The sequence below is a fragment of the Garra rufa genome, chromosome 8, assembly GCF_049309525.1.
Source record: "Garra rufa chromosome 8, GarRuf1.0, whole genome shotgun sequence".
NCBI lineage: Eukaryota > Metazoa > Chordata > Actinopteri > Cypriniformes > Cyprinidae > Garra > Garra rufa.
Genome location: NC_133368.1, coordinates 5,861,496 through 5,877,379, shown reverse-complemented (window position 1 = coordinate 5,877,379; position 15,884 = coordinate 5,861,496). Strand labels below are relative to the sequence as shown.

The 15,884-nt window shown below is 38.0% G+C and overlaps 1 protein-coding gene across 12 annotated transcripts in view; it reads right to left on the bottom strand.

The window, feature by feature from the left end:
• Positions 1-15,884, bottom strand: part of abi2a (abl-interactor 2a) — a 49,041-nt gene that overhangs the window by 18,231 nt on the left and 14,926 nt on the right. For 6 of the 12 annotated variants that reach the window (XM_073845954.1, XM_073845958.1, XM_073845959.1 and 3 more), the window contains exons 2-4: positions 2,710-2,877; positions 318-494; positions 133-150 (exon numbers count right to left, since the gene is read on the bottom strand). In XM_073845954.1, coding sequence (XP_073702055.1) covers positions 133-150; positions 318-494; positions 2,710-2,877 — 363 coding nt within the window. The remainder of the gene's footprint in view (positions 1-132; positions 151-317; positions 495-2,709; positions 2,878-15,884) is intronic. The other 6 variants (XM_073845956.1, XM_073845961.1, XM_073845964.1 and 3 more) reach the window with 1 other exon arrangement.

The window sequence follows — 15,884 nt, the reverse complement described above, 5'->3', positions numbered from 1 at the left end:
CAAATAGTTTAAACCTAAAATGAAAAAAATCAGTATTCTCAGTCCATATTTCGGTCATATGAACTAAGGAATCAAACCTTATTCCTTCTCCATTCATTTCACCTGATCATAGACAGCTGTAAAGGCCCTTACCTTGAACCTAAGCAACCACTTAAACCAAGAGCGAAGCAGAGAACAGAGTTGAGAGGAAGCACAGAGAGGTTAGTGACACAAATCTCAGACACAAAGAAAACCCACGTCAGATTCCGGCATTTGTTAGTTCAAAACAAACATGTTAGTTTGGAAAACTGTTCCTCTTGAGGTGACCCGTGTCCTACCTTCACACCGTGACCGATATCGTCCAGCATGCTGTAATCAATAGGTTTGCGAATGTACCGCACTGGCCTCTCGGGATTGGCTGGAGCGATTATTTTGTGTGTGCGAGAGGTGTTCTTATTGGTTGTGAGGATGCCGATCTCTCGCCTTGCCACTTTTTCTTTGTGGATGTCCACCGTCTGGATTAGAAGGATAGAACAAATTCAGATTCAGAACTATAACCACTTTCATATAGGACATTTGCATTCTGAAGTCTTAAAGCTACAGCAGCAAGAATTAAATTACCTCACAGAAGCATGAGACAACTTGAGAAGAAAAATCATGGCCTCTTTAAACTTCACATTTGTTGAAGCAGGTTACAGAACACACAGTATGTGAGGCGGATTATTAAAGCGTGTAGTTTGTGAAAGGTCTGAAAGCTCTGTCGGCGGAGTTCTGTTTCATTTCGCACGGCAATTTGGGAGAGGATCGTGTCAAAAGCACTTCACGAGAAGAGCTGCATTAGATGTTGTGCGGCTGTGTTTAATCGCTTTAGAGCTCATGCTGTTGACAGCTGTTAAATAAAAAATAAAAAAGGAAACACAGAGGGGGGATAAGCCGCTGCTGCTGGCATCTCAAACACAGCTAAATGATTTTCAGTATTAACTGACAGTGATATGGTAAATAGGGATAGAGTCCAGAGCAACAGCTGAGACCGCAGATGAGGGCAGTCAAGAGAGGATAGATCGCAGAAATGGAGACAAAAAAAAAAAAAAAAAAGAATGAAAAGTGAAAGAGAGAGAAATCATCCTGGGATGCAAAACCATGGTTGCAAGTTCTGTCATTAGCAACATAGTTCAACAATTCAGTGTTACCCAAAAACAGTTCCAATGAGCATTTGCAAATAGCATTACAAAGCTATGTGGATGAACAGCAGCTCTTAAAATACATTAAATGTAATCAAAAGAGTGATTTTCAATCCATATTGAGGTGCATGTGTGTGGTCCCTTATCCAGTTTACTGTGCTATTCTGAATAGCTCAGAGCTGTGTGCAATGTAACAGTCCAGATGTGACGCCACAGGGAGGAATTTCCCACAAGTGGTAGAGGAGAAAGAGAGAAAGAGAGAAGTGGTGAGAGAAAAAGAGAGAAGGCAGGGACATGAACACATAAATGAAATGAGTATGTGTGACTAACATTTGCTCGTATCTTTGGCTGGCACAAAACACAACAGCAGTCGCACCAGACCCCTGCGGTTACACTGCATCTGAATTACAGCTCTTTACAGAAGATGTTTAATTACTGAATCAATGAGATCGACTGACTTGAAAACTGCCTGGACAGTGAGACAATCTTAGTAGATGTAGTTTAAAGGGATAGTTCACCCCAAATTTTAATTCTTTTATTAATTACTCACCCCTAGGGCTGGGCCATATGGCAAAAATGTAATCTCGATAATTTTTTCCCATATTGAACGATAACGATATATATTACGATATAAGCTGTTGATGTCGCCAGCTTTAAAATAGTATCCCAACAATGACTAAAGCCACAAAAATTAAAGGGTTCATTAAATTACATTTTAAAGTATAGTTTATTAACAAAAACAGATTATAGATTTGGCCTTAAAAATTAAAACAACTTACTAAAATAAAAAAATAAATAAAAGTTGTGACAGAGTATGGTAAATGAGAGTAAATGTACAAAATGTAAACATAAAATTATTGTAAAAACATAATTTGTAATAATTATTTATTTATTTACTATTATTAACACAATTGTTTATTTTCTCTACTATAGGTTGAGCTATTTAAATTAAAGGCAACCACTGCATTTTGAAACAATCTACAGTATAAATAACAAAAAATTACGACACAGTTCTTTCTTAATCGTATTAAGTGCAGACAATTCAGCCATAATCAAAGTAGGCTACTCTCTAAATATTCAAAGTGCAAATAGAGACCGAATATTTCAAGCATGATACAGAGCTATAGACATACACAACCTATTATAGCCTACATACTAATAACAGCCTAGATATGTCATGTAGCCTCATTTGCGTGCATTGCGGAGTCACTCTCTAAACAAGGGGGATTAAAATTGCTTTTGAATGCGCGTGCGTGTTTTGCTTTCGGTTTCAGTTTTAACAATCGCGCCAAACTGACCCAATATCGATATCGGCCAATAATTGTTTGTTAAAATCGGTATTGGCCAAAATAATTCTTATTGGTGCATCCCTACTAGTTTTAGTGTCAGTACCACTTATAATTGAGCTTCTTATATTGTACTTTTAACCTATGTCACAGTCATTTACCTGTCAGCTCCTAGTAGACTCTAAAAGGTGTCAGTCTTCCTTTAGTAAATATAGCCCAGAGTGTGAGATTGTATAGGGAGGTGTGGTGTGTTGCTAGGTTACCTGAGAGATGTGGTTGATGGAGGACTCCATTCGGCGCAGCTGGGACGCCTGGATGTCGAGCATTTGGAGCACATTGTTGGCAAGTGTGTTGATCAGGTAGGCCACACTGGCCAGGGACTGAGTGGTGTAGTTCTTGGTTTCCTCTAGAGCGGCGTGCTTGTCTGGAGACTGACAGAGAAATAAAAGAGCAATAGTCAGTGCACCATTAAATCCGTTCAGCCATTTAAAGGAATCGTTTAACCAAAAATAAAAACTCTGTCATTAATTACTCATTCTCATGTTGTTCCAAATCCGTAAGACATTTGAAGTAGGGTTGGGTCGATAGACGATGCCATCGTCCATCGCCGATGGCCAATAGACATCACAATGCTGAGCCGGCATCGCGATCCTCCGCCCCACCCCCGCAGCGATAAACACACAATCACACTATATAGCCAAATGAAATGCATGCTTTCAATTTCTGCATCTTTACTTAATTATTATTATTTTGAGGAAATAATAACAAGGAGGTTGTTAGCGATCACAATACAAATTACAGTGAACTCCAAACGAATTACACAAACTAGTTTGTTTACATTAATAAATGAGGCATACAAAAACAGCAGAAAAATCATTTTAATTAAATTAGATTAAATAAACTACACCAAATATGCCTTTTTCATGGTTTTACCATAACGAACAGAGCTTGGAACAAAAAACAAGAGAATATATTTTTTTCCATCGAAATATACAGTACAAAGCCTAGTATACATTATAAATAACAGTTTACCATTCAAACACATTGGGAATATGGAAACACTTGGATTTGTGCCGAATTACAGAGGTGCGTGAGCCCAACGCCTGCTATTTTTAGTTTAGCTTTGTTTTGGTTTCTTAACTTTATATATTTTGTTTCATTCCTGTTCTGTTCAGAATACCGTTACATTTAGATGATTCGTTTTGGAGTCAGGGTAACTAACTTGTAGCTATGTTTATAGTGTTTATAATGTTAATACATAATAATATTTCGCTTGATTTGGTATTATTTCTGATATTACACTTTCTCTCTAAACATTCCGCTGCTCATTAAATGCGTTTGGAGAGAGTTGGTTAAGCAGTAAGAAATCAATGAGAGTGATTTCGAACTTAAAAAAGCTGATTGGTCGAAAATATGTTAAGGACCAACACACATCCTCCAAATACATCAACATAAACCCGCGCTTGCTCTGTCTCTTATGCACGCACGCACTGTCACGATCTAATGCACTTCTTAATGCCGGATCTTTAAAAACAAATACCGCAATGCAAAAATCCAAAATCTGACATTTTCCAGAACAGGATCCGGCTCAAATTAAGCACTGGTGGAAACGGTAGGCTACAATTAATTAATTCGTTATGAATTAATTATTTAACAACAACAACCATCCCTCACCCCCGCCCCCTGACGACGATGCCATCGTCCATCGCGATGTTTCACATTAGACATCGTACGATGCCAAATTGGTCGACATCGCCCAACCCTAATTTGAAGGAACACAAATCAAGATATTTTTGATGAAATCCAAGAGTTTTTTGACCTTGAATAGACAGCAATGCTACTGACGCGTTCAAGGGCCAGAAAGGTAGTAAGGATATCATTAAAATAGTCCACGTGACATCAGGGTTCAACTAAAAAGATATGAAGCTATGAGAATACTTTTTGTGGGCAAAAAAAAAAACGTGTCTAAAACTGACACAGAAGAGAAGAAATTGTTGAATAAAAGTTATTTCTGTTTTGTGTCCTTTTGTTTCGATGTCCCTACTACCTTTATCGGATGTTTGAAGGTTTTAGTTGTGTTCTGTCTATGCAGTGTCAGAAAGCTCTCAGATTTCATCAAAAATATCTTAATATGTGTTTTGAAGATGAACAAAGATTATATGGGTTTGGAACAACATGAAGGTGAGTATTTCATGACAGAATTTTAATTTTTGGGGTGAACTAACCCTTTGAAGACAGTGTTAAGAATCAAACTGTGATACTAGAGTACCCTCAGTGATTTTTGCTGGTTAAAACATTTTTATATTTCATTTGAGCATTTATCTGTCTGTCTTCAGTGGATCTGTGACATTCAGTAAATATTTATTGCTTGCCTCCATTCCTGTGGATCAACTGATATTTTTGAAACACTTCTTTTGAACAAAGCAATGAACAAATGGAAAAAGCTACTTACAACATTAGATGTAAAGCAAAACTGACACCGAATCAACGCTCAACAAAACCAAATCAGTATCAAATTGGAATCTTGCGAGTCAGAATCAAGCCAAATCAAATGGATAAAATGAATTGTTCACAAGCTACCTGGTGCAATAAAGAACGGCTTCAATAAGCAAGTTGCAAGCTTTGTTTCTTTCAATGGATGTAGTTAAATATCCATCTCGTCCAACACTTTCTGTTTTCTGTCTTGAAAAAAATCCTGAGATTCAGTGCGTGAGAAAACAGTCCAGATGAATAAAACTGAATCACGAACAATTTTAGAGTCAGACCTTACTGCATAACCATTTAATAGATTTAAATCAAAATTATTAATTTATGAATTCTGAATCACTAGTTGAGATTCCAAACAGCAGAAAGAAAACACACATGCTAATGTATTATCAGGGAAACTGATTCTCAGGTCAGTATGTGTAAATCTTCTCCATCAGGCAAAGACTTTTACTGGGACAGTATTTTACTGGGTTCATGCTTCGGTAAAATGTGTCTAGCGACGCCCCTGGTGTGGAATGTCAGGATCTAAGCAGTTCTTCTGTGACATCAAGCTGCAGAGTCACATGACCTGGGCTTTGATCCCTAGTCTGACAGAGAGAAAGTGTACGCGTGTGTGTGTCTGTGTACACAATTCCTGTCTTTGTCCCAGGATGGTACCAGGAGGGAACAGTCACCTCTCACATACTTTTGACTGTGCTATTATAGATTGCAAAGCACTGTAACACACATTCAAAAAAATCCACACGACAACAGACCACTGTGGACCCCAAACTACCTTAAAGGTCGACTGTATGGACAGTGCTGCTGGTGTCATATATAGATACGTTAGATATGCAAAATGAACTGATTATTTCATAACACAAAGTCATGTTGAGAAAATGGATGAAATGTTGCAAAAAATATCAAAAGAAATAAAATCGACATGTTTGTTAAAATTCCTTTGTTAATTTATTCCATAACTCTCGGCTGATGCAATATCAAAATGAGAAAATACTGGCCACTTAACCATCCTAGCTAATAAATCAATTTATCATTGCTCATCTAAACTTACATGACTTCCATGCTGCAGTGAAACAGAGCAGTAAAACACATGTGACAAAAAAATAAATCATTCATTCGCATGGATGAACTTATTTTCACATAATGATTTGCACCACTGAATGCATTTACTGCACTGAAGTGCTGCAGGCCCATAAGAAGCTGTGGGCTTGCAGTGGGCGGGCATGTAGGCCAGGAAGGCCCGTCCTCCCCCAGGATACACAACGACACACTGACACTAATATGCAGACGCAGCGCGCTGACCCACGCTGATGACATCACATCTGCATCTGAGCAGAGAGAGCGGAGGAGGAGAGACCGTCCCACACAGAGCTGACCCTTCAACACTACGAGCAGCAGCATCTGGAGAGGAAAAACATCCCTCACAACCGCTGTGATGCACCGCTCATGTACAGATGTAACTGATGAGTAACAGAGACCCTGAGAACAACTACTGAATATATTATTACCACACCTACGCATTACAGTAGAGAACTGGGAAACTCATTAAAACACACAAAGAGAAAATCAAAACATCTCAGAACATGTTCCATCCAAAATTATTGTCAGGTTGGCAGTCAAAAGAAATAATAAATCCCAAACAGTTCCCAAATGTATCTGCAAAGCACTTTTCACAATACAAATTGTTATTGAAACCGGAGCACTTTATTTTCCACACAAACAGCATCAGATGTCAATAACTAGGGACATTTTTCATGCGAGTGATAATCGCTCTGACTGGCTGTTACATTGTATATGAATGTGGATGACTGGACAGACAGAAGCAGACAACTATCACTGGGCTGCCTTTTGGTTAGTATCAGCATGTGTTTTATTTGATGATCCCTGTGCACCAGAATTAAAGTGAACCCCAGGTATTAAAACTTCTATGGCTTATTATTACTGAAATATGTAGTAGAAAACCCATGAAAGATTTACATTATATTTAAAAAATCCACATTGTTTTATGTACCATTAGTTTATGTAAAATGGTTGCTCTCAGTGAGCTACTGGCGCTACCTGCTGCTATTTGTACTGCAACATGACTCAAAAAATAAAACACTGATACAATGCCACATTGTGCAGCTTTTGGTTTTTAATTTTCAGTCGAAGGACAACAAGAGAAGTGATGTAAGTCTTTTTTGCTTTCCTATAGTGATAAGAAGAGGAGAAAAGAATTGAAAGATGCCTGTGGATGAATAAAACTTCCTAAAGACCTGTGTCTTTGTTCTCTTCACTTCAGCCCTGATGCCTTTGAAGCTTTTAGTAGACCACAGCTACTGAAAGAGCTTACAAACGGCAGAGACAAGAAACACTAGATGAGATCCTGGTGGGATGTAAACATGCCGATGCTTGTCATGACGCAGCGCAGATTTCACTTGATATCCAGGGGTGTTTAGACTCCTTGTGGGGAAAATCAATGGTACAGCATTAGAGGTCGACCGATGTATTGGTTTTGCCGATTAATCGGCACCGATAGTTGATTGGCGGAACTATCGGTTATCGGCAAAAATACTTGCCGATAGTTTTTCCGGGTTGAGTTCTTTGCTGAAGTGGCTCACGCTGCCCTCCGCTGTCATAGAGTATGAGAGGTTAAGTCCGACACCAATGTTTAATGTCAGAATTGTTACCATATGTTTGCATTGGTTTATATAGTTAACCAGCAAAGTTGCAGATTTAAAGACGTGATGTGAGAAAGCAAACTGTGTTCAAACCTGCTGCGCCACAGCGCGCCATTCATAGTTTTACATTACATCACATCTGTCCCAAATCTTTGTTAATGTTCATAAAGTCCAGGCTGGAAGATTGAGTATTGTGCATGTAAGCGAAACGTTTGTATTTCTGTAGCTCTAATAAAGTATGTATGCTACATATAGAGCTTTAATTTATGTTTTAGCCTTTTCTTCAGGCCGCGGAAGCATAGTAGTGGGTTTGCATCTTGTTACGCACTTTACTTCACAATGCCATTTTTCCTTGTTCTTATTTGATTTTAATAATTGATCAACAAAACTATGTATTAAAAAAATAAGATAAAAATACTACAAAACGAAATTTGTTTAAGAAGTGGTCAAAAATTGTGTCTGACCCTCTCCAATTCTCCCGGCGTATTGCCTTCCAATTCATACCACATCCTTTATGACATTTACAAATTACACACACTTCTTTCGTAATTAACAGATTAAACTAAAACAAAACACAAACAAATAATAATATTTAAACATAAATGTAAAACAGAAAAGAAATTTTCTTAAATGGCTACAACAATATAGATCAGACTTTCTCTTTCCGTTTGATATGTTGTTTAAATCTTTGCCTCTTTTTTGATCATTCTTGAAATAAACATTTGCCCGTTTGGTGATTAAATAAACTGTTTTAGACTTCCGCTTGAACTACAGGCGACACGTTTGTCTGTATCTAGAACTCTGATCATTAATGGACCAAACTGAATTTAACACAGATGAAAAATGAGGCTGTGAGGGATAAACTTGCAGCATTTACAATGGCACACACTGTATGAAAGTCCTACATAATGTAATTTTCATTACTCACAACTTCCAAAAATATTTTGAATGGCAGTGTACATTTGTCTTGTGTTTGTTTTGTGATAGTTGTTCATGAGTTATTTGTCCTGAACAGTTAAACTGCCTGAAAAATCCTTCAGGTCCCACAAATTCTTTGGTTTGCCACCATCTTTTGCATATTTGAACCATTTTCAGCAACGACTATAATTTTGAAATCCATCTTTTCACATTAAGGACAACTGAGAGACTCACAACTACTACACAAAGTTCAAACGCTCACTGATGCTCCAGAAAAAAATCAGGATGAATTCAGAGCCTGGAGGTGAAAACAGTTCAGGGTAAATTTAACATTTTGACTTCTGGGAAACATGTAAATATCTTCTCTAGCTTCTGAAGGGCAGTACTTCATGAAAAAAAAAAGATGATATTTAGGCAAAATAAGAAAAATGTACACATTTGAATGAACGGGGTCATTTTTTATAAAATCAACTGCAAACATTTTGCAGATACGGCAAAGTGTATGTACAATTTTGATCATAACTGCACATATGTCATGTACAATCAATCAGTGATGATATATGTTTAAGCATCATGCTTTGTGATCCTTGAATACATAACAATTTTGAGTCAGGCATCACTAAAAGTAAAGATTAGTGCTTCAGTGAGTGAGTCAAGTGTAATTCAATTGCTTATGAATCAGCCTATGCTGGCCAGTCTGTATTGCTTGTGTTTTTGTGCAGCTAAAAAAGTTCTCTTCCCTGTGAGGAGGGAGGGAATTATTTAGATGCTACTCAATCAGGTGTAGTTTAAAAATAATAAATTGTGTCCATGAACCATGAATTGATGTGGGTCTGAAGGGCAGGTCTGTCTGGAAGAGCTGAACGTCTGCTCATTGTTTCAGCTGCTTTTGTTTGAAATGAACAGCTCTGTAAAAGAGAGCAGGTACAGGAGTCATTTACCGGCCAGCCCACTGAACCACACAGTACATCTCTCTGTTTCAATGGCACACAAATGGAGGCAGGGCTCATGGGTAATTACACGGTAGCGTGCCCATTAATGACTGCTCAGCTGTGCACTCACAGCACTGACCACAGCAGAAGGACACACTGATTTTTCAGTGATGACTCAAATAATTACACTCTGAAAATGAACAGGTGGGCAGAACAAGAGACGCTGATGACACTTTTGTACCTCATGTTAAATGCATAGAGCTCACAGCTCTTTTCATCAGACACCTCACCAGAGACCTCTTTCAACAGCAAGAGCTTTTCAAACAGGGTGTCAGACCGCTGGTGACGCTACTGACGTGACTGCACTTTACAGAAGCGTGACTGTGGCTCAGCTCAATTGAAAGCAATGAACCTTACAGATGAGCTGAAGCAATAATCACGGTCAAAGGATGTCTCAAGTAGTGCAGTACAATTCAATTGAGCAAATCTGTACATTCATATGGTTCTTTTCAATAAAGCTTTCAAAAAGAGTAATTAATTTCAGCAATATTTGTCTCTCATTGGCCATCCATCCCCACTCTCTCTATATATGGGCGATATACAGGTGCTGGTCATATAATTAGAATATCTTCAAAAAATTGATTTATTTCACTAATTCCATTCAAGAAGTGAAACTTGTACAATGTATACATTTATTCCGCACAGACTGATATATTTGAAGTGTTTATTTCTTTTAATTTTGATGATTATAACTGACAACTAATGAAAACCCCAAATTCAGTATCTCAGAAAATAAGAATATTACTTAAGACCAATACAAAGAAAGGATTTTTAGAAATCTTGGCCAACTGAAAAGTATGAACATGAAATGTATGAGCATGTACAGCACTCAATACTTAGTTGGAGCTCCTTTTGCCTGAATTACTGCAGCAATGCAGCGTGGCATGGAGTCGATCAGTCTGTGGCACTGCTCAGGTGTTATGAGAGCCCAGGTTGCTCTGATAGTGGCCTTCAGCTTTTCTGCATTGTTGGGTCTGGCATATCGCATATTCCTCTTCACAATACCCCAAAGATTTTCTATGGGGTTAAGGTCAGGCGAGTTTGCTGGCCAATTAAGAACAGGGATACCGTGGTCCTTAAACCAGATACTGGTAGCTTTCGCAATGTGTGCAGGTGCCAAGTCCTGTTGGAAAATGAAATCTGCATCTCCATAAAGTTGGTCAGCAGCAGGAAGCATGAAGTGCTCTAAAACGTCCTGGTATACAGCTGCGTTGACCTTGGACCTCAGAAAACACAGTGGACCAACACCAGCAGATGACATGGCACCCCAAACCATCACTGACTGTGGAAACTTTACACTGGACCTCAAACAACGTGGATTCTGTGCCTCTCTTCTCTTCCTCCAGACTCTGGGACCCTGATTTTCAAAGAAAATGCAAAATTTACTTTCATCAGAGAACATAACTTTGGAGCACTCAGCAGCAGTCCAGTCCTTTTTGTCTTTGGACCAGGCGAGACGCTTCTGACGCTGTCTGTTGTTTAAGAGTGGCTTGACACAAGGAATGCGACAGCTGAAACCCATGTCTTGCGTACGTCTGTGTGTAGTGGTTCTTGAAGCACTGACTCCAGCTGCAGTCCACTCTTTGTGAATCTCCCCCACATTTTTGAATGGGTTTTGTTTCACAATTCTCTCCAGGGTGCGGTTATCCCTATTGCTTGCACACTTTTTTTCTACCACATCTTTTCCTTCCCTTCGCCTCTCTATTAATGTGCTTGGACACAGAGCTCTGTGAACAGCCAGCCTTTTTTGCAATGACCTTTTGTGTCTTGCCCTCCTTGTGCAAGGTGTCAATGGTCGTCTTTTGGACAACTGTCAAATCAGCAGTCTTCCCCATGATTGTGTAGCCTACAGAACTAGACTGAGAGACCATTTAAAGGCCTTTGCAGGTGTTTTGAGGTAATTAGCTGATTAGAGTGTGGCACCAGGTGTCTTCAGTACTGAACCTTTTCACAATATTCTAATTTTCTGAGATACTGAATTTGGGGTTTTCATTAGTTGTTAGTTGTCATCAAAATTAAAAGAAATAAACACTTGAAATATATCAGTCTGTGTGGAATGAATGTATACATTACATAAGATTCACTTTTTGAATGGAATTAGTGAAATAAATCAACTTTTTGAAGATATTCTAATTATATGACCAGCACCTGTACAGGTAGACATGATTAACAGGTAGAAATTTAGGTTGAGATTTCGGACTATCGTCTCTATGGCGGTTACACACTCACGTGAAACTGCCGTGCTACGTGGTCATCAAATGATTTAAGCATTGTGGTTTAAAAACAAGTTTCTGAGCACTGTCAGAGAGGTGTGCACGTAAAGGCAGTGCTTATAGAGTTAGAGTTATTTTTGCCACATCTTGAACGGTTAAATACACACACTTGTATGTGTCAAAATGCCAGTCTTTGCAAGTATCCATGTAAACATTTCAGGATTTCTCTCCATATAATTGACTTCAATGGTGCATTATCTATGTCTGTGTGAAGTCTGTTTCGTCCAGTTCAAGACAGTTAGGGTATGTCAAAAAACTCCCATCTTGTGAAACTTGGGGGCACCATAGAAATCTATTATATGAAGATAATTCCTGTTTCTTCAAGAAACAATTTCTTTAAGACTGAAGAAAAAAAAACATGAACATTTTGGAAGGCAAAGCTTTGAATAAATTATATGTAAATTTTTGTTCTGGAAGTGAACTCCATTAAGTGAAAACAAACATTCCTGCTGTCTGTCATTTAATGTTAATCAAACAACAAAAGAGAAAATCTCTCACTGCTCTTGACTAAATCATTTTTGTAACTTTAATAATAAGAAACACATATTTAATTTACACAATGAAAAAAATGCAGTGCTTTTATATATTTGATTACTTTGTACAATGCATGTAGCGCTTTTTTTTAATTTAGGCTAGTTTTAGTTTGTGATAATGACACAATTTCTATTGTTTAAAAAAATTATATCAAAGACCCTTTAAAAAAAAAAAAAAAAAAAATTATATATATATTTTTTTTCAGCTTTATATTTGGTGTATAGTGGAGTCATCTGTAAATATTTTTATTTTCTCAGGTTTTATTAATTTTCTTGAAGTGACAACATACAGAGCTCCTTAATTAACAAATGTAAAAAACTAAAATTCCATGCACACTTTTTTGTGCTCTTGAGAAACTATTCACATGCTCATGGGAATTTTTTTGCATGCTTCCGCATTACAATTTCTAGTTTTATATAACCTTTTGTAGTTTTATATTATTTCATTTGTGCATCAGTGCCATCTTACTATGAATAAAACGAAACCATGGAAGCACATGAATTAACAGGGAGGTACTTGCTCAAAACTGGGCTTTTCTTATGGTAGTACCTCTAATATCGAGAGCTTAATGTCCAATTTAACAAATCTTCTGTGGGAGCAGAGAAACCATGAAACAAAATGGGCTGATGGCATAAAATTTGCCAAGGTCAATGGTCTATAAAAAAAGTACTGTAAAAAAGTTTTCAAATCTGGCTTTCGTTAGAGCAGTATGACATATTTCAAGTCCCTAGGTTCCTTTAACGGATACTTTGTGGAGGCCAAGAAACCACACCGCAAAATGGGCTGATGGCACAATAGGTGAATAAGTGTGCATTGTCCTCCTATATGCTAAGTTTAATGGTTTCTTGTGCGCACATACGTCTGTATATTTTATTTTTGCAAAGGTCCTTGAGGCTATGTAATACGGTGCTAAGAATATAGTGAGAAGGAACCCAAAATGCTTATAACCTGCATTTTGCATAATGAAAAAGTGCACCGTGCATCCATTCAGTTGAATTGCAGTTGAATTTTTCTGCTTGCTTTTGAAACTTATTGCTGAAAAGAAAGTTCTTACAAACCATTGGAAATTACCTCTTAATTGCATAATTAGAAAAAAAGTTTCAACATAACTATTCAAATAGACAGCTTGACTACTTAAATGAGTTTGCTAGAGTTTGAAGCACACTCAACACTGATGTGTTGTCATGTGAACGTGCAGTCGAGGATGTATCGCAGATGTGGAAGTCTAAACCGAGAATCAAAGCAGCCCACACTGTCTCTCCTCCTACACACACAGCCTCATCTCTCTTTCATCTTCACCAGCATATCAATACAGAACCGGCCAAGACGAAAAATATCAGCATCTGTCTCGCAGTATGATCTCTCTGTACAGCAGGAGAATTATGGCTCATGTCACCATAACTGCTGCCTGTCAGTACGTCAGCCTCACACAGAGAGAGAAAAAGGCAGCAACTAAATGTGGAAAGCAAGTGTGAGGTTTCAGTGGCTAGAGTTTATAGGTGATCTGTGTCATTTTTAAATGACTGGAAAACCAAGAGAGATCAGAGACAGAGAGAAAATACATAAACTGCACAGGGATTTAAATGCAAGTACAGATCATGTTTGGTATTTGGCTTTATTGCTGCAAACTGTTTGAGGTGCTAGTGGCCACCCGAGTGTAATTATTGCATCTGTCGTCGGGGAAACAAGGATTTAATGAAACCATCATTAAACAAAGATAATTAACCTGGATCACAGCGACCTGTGAAACACATGCGTAGACTGGCTGGCTAATAGTGGTGGATATACAGTGGAGAGCAAAATAATATGTAATGTAATATTCATCGTTCAAAATTGGAAGGAATTTAGTTGTGGCTATACCATGCTAGGAGAACAGTGTCCAAGGCTCTTCAACAAAAATCAAAAAACATACAAACAAAAAAAAACTTTATTTTGTGGGAAACACAGTGATCAAATTAGAGAACAGCAATGGTTATAGCACGAAGAAAGATTAAAACTACAATTTCGGAGGGTAACAGCTGACAGAAATGAGTAGGAAGTTTGAATGACTTTAGCACATCTTTGGCCGCAGGACATCACTAGTTTGTCACACTGCGCTGGTGTGATCTTGGTCTACTTTTCTTCCACTCTTATCCATAGTTTGGTAACTGTAGTGGGTTTCTTAGCCTTAACTTTGTCACCAAGGGTTTTCCAGAGATTTTCAATTGGGTTTAGATCAGGACTCTGGCCCGGCCATTTCATTATTTCAACATTCTTGGTTTCAAAGAACTGCTTTACCTGTTTTGCAGTGTGACAGGGGCATTGCCTTGCATGAAAATTACCTTGCAGGCTGATTAGGAGATGCTTGCAGGGAAGGAACTGGATGTTGCTAAAGGAGGTTCTGATAAACATTTGCATTAACCCTGCAATGTATCTGTATAAGAGGTTCAACTCCTGCTGCAGAAAACATCCTCCAAACTATGACAATTCCTCCTCCACCTTTCACTGACTTCTTTATGCACATGGGCTTCAGTCTTTCCTGAGTTTGATGCCGAACAAAATGTTTCCCATCAGACCCAAATTAAACTTGCTCTCATCACCAAAGTGAGCTTTGGACCACTTCTCCTCTCTCCACACAACATGATCCTCCACAAAAGTGAGCTTAGCCTTTTGATTCTTTCTGCTGATGAGGTTTGGTCACTGCAGAGTGCACTTTCAGTCCAAATTCTCTTGAACTTTGAGACACTGCATGTTGAGACAGATTCTTATCCTGTTCAGCACTAAACTAGCAAGCAATTCCAGTTGCAGTGTTGAGACGATTGCTCATTGAGAGTCTCTGCATTATCCTGTCTTCTTGTGCATTTGTCTTTTGTGGACAACCAGGCTTTTGGGGGGACTTGAATAAATGAGTGTCATTGTAAACCTGCAATATTCGAGAACTTCTCTTGCAATGGCTGAAAGGGTCATCCCTTTGGCCTTCATCCGGATAACCTCTTGTCGCAGGATTTCAGTCACCTTAGAATGGCTCACAATCTTGCAAAGACAACGAAAACTGGAATGTTAGGCTGCCAGTTAACTAGGGTTGGTTAGATAATTAGGAAATTAGCACCAGGCATCTGTAAGTGTTCTGTAATTTTAATCAGAGTTCTTTTCAAATACCTCATTTATTTATTTTTATACTGTGCTTTAGAATACAATCAATTTTTGAAATATGCTTATCCTGCCCTGCTACTCTTTTTAGGATAACCTCAAATAGGACCAAGCAGTGACCTTGAAATTTAGGATATTGTTATTCTCTAATTTTGATCTCCAATGTATATACAGCACAGTTTCCCGTGTGCACACACAGCATTCTTGTGTATGAACTGAAAAAAAAAAGAGAACCAGAAACTTAATTGGAGCAGAAAATATAAATGCCGTACATGGCCTTTAGACACCAATTAAAACATAAACATTAAAGATGCACAGTATAGACCTTATAATAAACACAAATATTTTATGTTACTTTTTTATATTTAACACTGACTAGTAAAAACAAGGCATATTGTAACTTTAATATAATTTTAAAAACAGCATTGTTTTCTATTTGAATATA